Here is a 5,253-nt window from a genome sequence, read left to right as displayed (position 1 = left end):
GCTCTTCGACCTGGGCCGTCGTGTGCAGTGGGAGCGGCATGCTGACTGTCTAAGCACTGTTTTCCGTCGCTGCAGCAGCTGCTTGAGTCATTCGTGAGGAAGGGAACCGTAGCCAGTTCATACTCCTCAGGTGGGATGGCCGTGGTTGTGGCAGGTGTGGAAAGCCCTCGGCTTTGGGAGACTGCTCTTACTTCCTCAGGGCCTGGCTGTCACATTTGTGGATTGTCTGGGACCTGTGTTTTTCCCCTTCTTTGGCCTTGGCTGAGGCTGGTTAGCCCCTCCACCAAAGGCGAAATGAAAAGATAGAAGAGATGCCCCTTCAGTTCCTTCCCCACGCCCTCATTCCTTTAAGGTTTTTAAGTTGGAGAGGCCCCGTTAAGAATTAGTGGGAAAGAATATGAAGCTGATGTGAAAGTGAGGCGCTCAGACTGTGGTTACATAGTCGGAGCTAAATTGACTCCCCTGTTAATGGAAGTAAACAGTAGTTGATTGTTCTTATCATCATACATTAAAACTTGTATTATGTTTTCAGTTATAGGTAAAAGCTATGACTATGGTATAGATATGTGGTCCGTAGGCTGCACCTTGTATGAACTCTACACTGGAAAGATTTTATTTCCTGGCAAAACCAATAACCATATGTTGAAGCTCGCCATGGATCTCAAAGGAAAGATGCCAAATAAGGTAGGATGTTAGCGTGAGCTTGTTTCCGAGGTCTTAGTGGCGCCTCCCGGCAGATTCGTGGTTGCCGACACTCATCTCTAGTGGTTATAAAACAGTTTCTGAGAGGCGGGTACGTGGCTACTCTGATTCCTTAGCTCTGCTCGTTTCTGGTGTTTAAATTAGTGGTTCTAATCAGCCAAGAGCTATCAAGAGAGAATAAGAGGATCCCATTTTCCTTTTCTTGTCTAAAATCTGTCTTTGTGCTTTTCTTTACTCTCCTGAATTAAGCAGAAGCGTAGGGCCTATAGTTTAAGGTAGAATTGGAACTGAGGGAGAGAGGATACCTGCGACTGTCTTCACATCTCTGTCCTTCCCTTGTTCCACTGGTTGTCATTCAGTGATGGGCAGAGCAGCAGCAGGGTTCCTGGGAGCACACCTGTATTGGTAACAGCTGCAGTGAGAAAAGATGCAGGTCCAGGTAGGCAGATGGTGGAGGGAAGGACTCAGTCACCAGAGAATGAGCGGGGGACTTGATGGCAATCCGTTTATAGAGGTTGGAAGCTGCTGGGAGAGGAAGAGGGTACTGAGAAAAGTCACGGCAAATGACATCTTTTTAACCTGAAACTCACCCTTAATGCTTGAGCTGTAATATTAGTTTGTTTGATTAACACAAATCAAGAACTTTATAGGCATTTATAAAAATGTCTAAAGATAGTATCTTCGGCTTTTATGATTTCAGCTTATGTGCTGACTTTCTGAGAGATTTACAGATTTTTCTCCCTGTAGGTCAGAAGCCATTATTATGTTTTTTAAGTTCTGTCCAAATTCTGTTATGTTGGACTCGTTTAGACTGAGATACACAGAAATTAGCTATGTTGGTACTTGTTTTAACGAGGCCTGACCTGCTATCACTTTAGGGCTGTTAGAACATAATTTTTTAATGTTATTAGGTTTCTTAACTGCCAAGAGAGAAGGCCCCACTTGTGTAGTATTTTTCCTAAGAACCACTGATGTCAGTCTCTGCTTCCTTAGTCTTCAGTGTTGAACAGTGAAAGCACAGCATGATATTTATTGTAATTGGTTTAGGTCACTGCCCGGGAGAATACAATTTCATGTTGTTAAGTAGAGTCTTAGGTACAGCATTTGTATGAGGTGTTATCCTCTCGAGAACAAGGAATCGGAGATCGTTCTCAAATAAGGAAGCAAACCCAGAGAGACTAAACAGGAACACTTGGTGTGCCTTGTGTACTGGGCTCATCGGTAGGCCAGGCTGCCAGTGTTGTCTAAGAGCTCAAGATCCAACTGTTCTGTTTTATTGCCAGATGATTCGGAAAGGCGTATTTAAAGACCAACACTTTGATCAAAACCTCAACTTCATGTACATAGAAGTTGATAAAGTAACAGAGAGGGTAAGTGTCCTTTAGGTGTGCTACATTAGATGATTATCTTATCGTTAACGGATTGCGTGCCGGGTGGTCCTAGGAGATGCGAGTATTTTAAAACAATAAAAATAATTCCTGTTGCAGTTGGCCAATTCCTGAATAAGACACGTCAGGTTATGGAAAAGATTTTAAAATGTTTGCCTAGTATATAATGAGTTGATTTTATCGTATTTAGGCCCTTTTCTCCCTCCTTGGGTCACTGTCTTGGTCTGGCTCCCATCCAGCTTCCGTACTGCTGCTAGAGTGATCTTTTTGAAAACAAATCCGATCGAGTTACTCTCCCTGCTTAAAAATTCTTCCTTGGCGCCCTCTTACCTATAAGATAATGTATTGAACTCCTCAGAAAGACTGCCGTCCTCAGCGGTTCCCCCTCCTCACGACTCCATGGACCCCACCATCCCACACCTGGCAGTAGGCCAGCGGGCATGCTGCTTGTTCCAGACCTCCATGCCTTTGTTCACACACCATCCTGACCTTAATCACTTGACTGTGTTTTTGATTTCTCATAGAATTCCTTTCCGTTCTCATTCTGATCTGTTCATAAAATTAAGTTACAGAATGATGTTTAAACTATCATGGCTAACTTGGGGTTGACCTTTTTCATTCAAGTTTTTTTAGGTTATATATGTTTAGTGATTTATTTAGAGATACACATTTAAAAAATTATTTGTAGGAGAAAGTTACTGTCATGAGCACCATTAATCCAACTAAGGACCTGTTGGCTGACTTGATCGGGTGCCAGCGACTTCCTGAAGACCAGCGTAAAAAAGTACACCAGCTGAAGGACTTGTTGGACCAGATCCTAATGTTGGACCCAGCTAAACGGATTAGCATCAACCAGGCCCTACAGCATGCCTTCATCCAGGAGAAGATTTAAACGAGATGAAGACGCTCCAAGGGTTTGAGTAAATTAAATACAAAGACTGAAGAAATTTCACAGCAGTTTATTAATGTATATAAACTTATAAATATTTCTCCTGCAAATTTGAGGAAGCATGATATATTTGAATTAACACCAAGGGTGATATTTCTTTTAGAAATGTTAGTTAATCTGTTTTGTGTCTTATGTGAAATTTCACTGTAGAAATGTTTTAATTGCCAAGACTGCACAGAATTACAGTGCTAATGTAAATGGTTGCAGTTCACATAAAAGACAAAAGCATCTGTTATAAAATGAGTAGTAATACTGGGTGGTTGATTTATTTTTAGCAAACTTGGCTTCATTTTGGTCTTCAGATAAAATGGCCAGCATAAATGCTGTTTATATTCACGTTTTCCTAGGTGTGTGTGTGCAGGCCACAGCAGCATGCCCTGGGTGTAGTCAGTGCCGAAAGGGGTCTGTTCCTTCTTGAGCCTGCCTGCAGGGATGGTCTCCTCTTTTAAAGCAGGTTGTGTACAACATTCAGTACACTGAAGGTAAGCTAAACCATCAACATCACTGGTGTTTTAAGATGTTATTTTATTGGAACAATCGACAAATGAGGGATATTAGCTTTGTGGCAGAATTCCCTGCATGTGTGATAACTGATCTTGTTTTATTTTTTGGCATTGCAACTGTGGCATAGTTACAATTTCTGTTCTGTTCATCACATTTAAAATTTGAAGAGTATGCGCTTGATGGATAGAGCGCCTTCAGTGTACTGTTTCTTATTAACTTTAATTTTTTTTTAATCAACTTGCTATAGACTTTATATACATTTTGTTTAAATACAGTTCCTAGTGACATAGAAACAACACGTAGTTTTCATTTACTAATAACAAATGTTGAGGCCTGATTCTGGAAGTCCTCATATTTAAAAGTTAGATAGACAACATAATGAAATTTTTAACTATTTGTATGTCATTTTGAAAGTGTACTGCTTTATGGTAAAAAGTGTTTTTCATTTGTTCATTGTTTTCATTATTTGTGATCATGTTGTCTTTCAATACAGGCATAAACCTTCCACTCTTGAACAAAGCAGCTGCTTTTTAAAAGCGGTAATTGCTTCTTTACCTTTTATTTCTTTTGTAAATGAAGCTTTTCTTTAAGGATGTGACTTTAAAGTGTTGTCTATTGCATAAAACAGTTGACACTCACTTATTGTAAAGTGAAGATTGTTCTACTGCATGTGACGGTGGACCATGCAGATTTCTGTATGTTCTCAGTATGCATCACTAGGTAATAAAGTCTTTTGTGAACAAGGCATTTGTAGCCATTTTTAAAAGTTTTTGTCTTCAGTGCTGGTAAGTCAGGTAAACGATATAGAGTTAAAAGCAACCTTGTGTTTCTTCCTTTAAGTACTTAACTGAAAGAAGTATCTGTTAAAGATGTAAACCTAGCCGGAAGTTTTATCATTTTATTAATAATTAGGATCCTGATTATTTCATCAAAAAATTCTACCAGTATTGTCAGCTTTCAGTGTAGTGAGGTAATTCCTGTAGGTTATGGGGTATAATTCAGGATTTAACTAATGTTTCTGCTATTTTCTCACTTTTCCTTCTGATGGTGCGGAAAGAGAAAAAGGAAAACGGGGCACAGGCCACTCACCGCCTTCTCCAAGGGGTCTGATTTGCTGAGACACCAGCTTCACCTTCTTAACAAGGTTATTTCTGACAGCATGTGTAGATAAACATTTAGCAACAATTTAAAACAAAATCATGTAAATCGGTTTGGTTTTGCAACACGAAGAAATTAGTATTTTTTAACATGATAGCAGAGAATTTTCAGAAATGTATGTAATCTTTTCTGTTTGGGTGGTAAAATTAATGCTTGTCTCCCTGAGGAATGTGGAAAATAATCAGATTTTAGGGGTTTAAATAATATTTTTAAATTGTAAATGGGATTTTTTTATTCACCCAGGCACCTAATTACAACAAGCATGCACATTTTGGTGCATTCAAGAATGGAAAATCAGAGTAGCAGCATTCTTCTGGTGGGTTTTACTCCATTGAAAGGCATGAAATGCACTACAGCCAGGAAGGTGATAGATGATACGATAGGCCAGCTTTGACTCTGTACCCCCGTCTCCTCGTGGTTCAGACGTAAACTGACATAAACGCCAGGCAGTTCTCATCCTCAGGTGGTGGCGCCTTGTAAACAAGGCGCCACAGGTGCAGCTTTCCTACCTGAATGAAACGGGTAGTGATTTCCCCACCGCTGTTAACGTGG

The 5,253-nt window shown here is 40.2% G+C and overlaps 1 protein-coding gene across 1 annotated transcript in view; it reads left to right on the top strand.

Annotated features, from left to right (window-relative positions):
- The window catches only part of PRP4K (pre-mRNA processing factor kinase PRP4K), a 38,108-nt gene extending 33,820 nt beyond the window's left edge, over nucleotides 1-4,288 (top strand). The window contains exons 13-15 of the mRNA XM_007452090.1: nucleotides 533-684; nucleotides 1,986-2,072; nucleotides 2,779-4,288. Of these exons, the coding sequence (XP_007452152.1) occupies nucleotides 533-684; nucleotides 1,986-2,072; nucleotides 2,779-2,982 (443 nt within the window). The 3' untranslated portion in view covers nucleotides 2,983-4,288. The remainder of the gene's footprint in view (nucleotides 1-532; nucleotides 685-1,985; nucleotides 2,073-2,778) is intronic.
- The last annotated feature ends 965 nt before the right edge of the window (nucleotides 4,289-5,253 follow it).

Source organism: Lipotes vexillifer, unplaced genomic scaffold (assembly GCF_000442215.2).
Source record: "Lipotes vexillifer unplaced genomic scaffold, Lipotes_vexillifer_v1.1 scaffold1162, whole genome shotgun sequence".
NCBI classification, from domain to species: domain Eukaryota; kingdom Metazoa; phylum Chordata; class Mammalia; order Artiodactyla; family Lipotidae; genus Lipotes; species Lipotes vexillifer.
The sequence above is the reverse complement of the archived record's forward strand: the minus strand, read 5'-3'. Positions and strand labels throughout refer to the sequence as shown.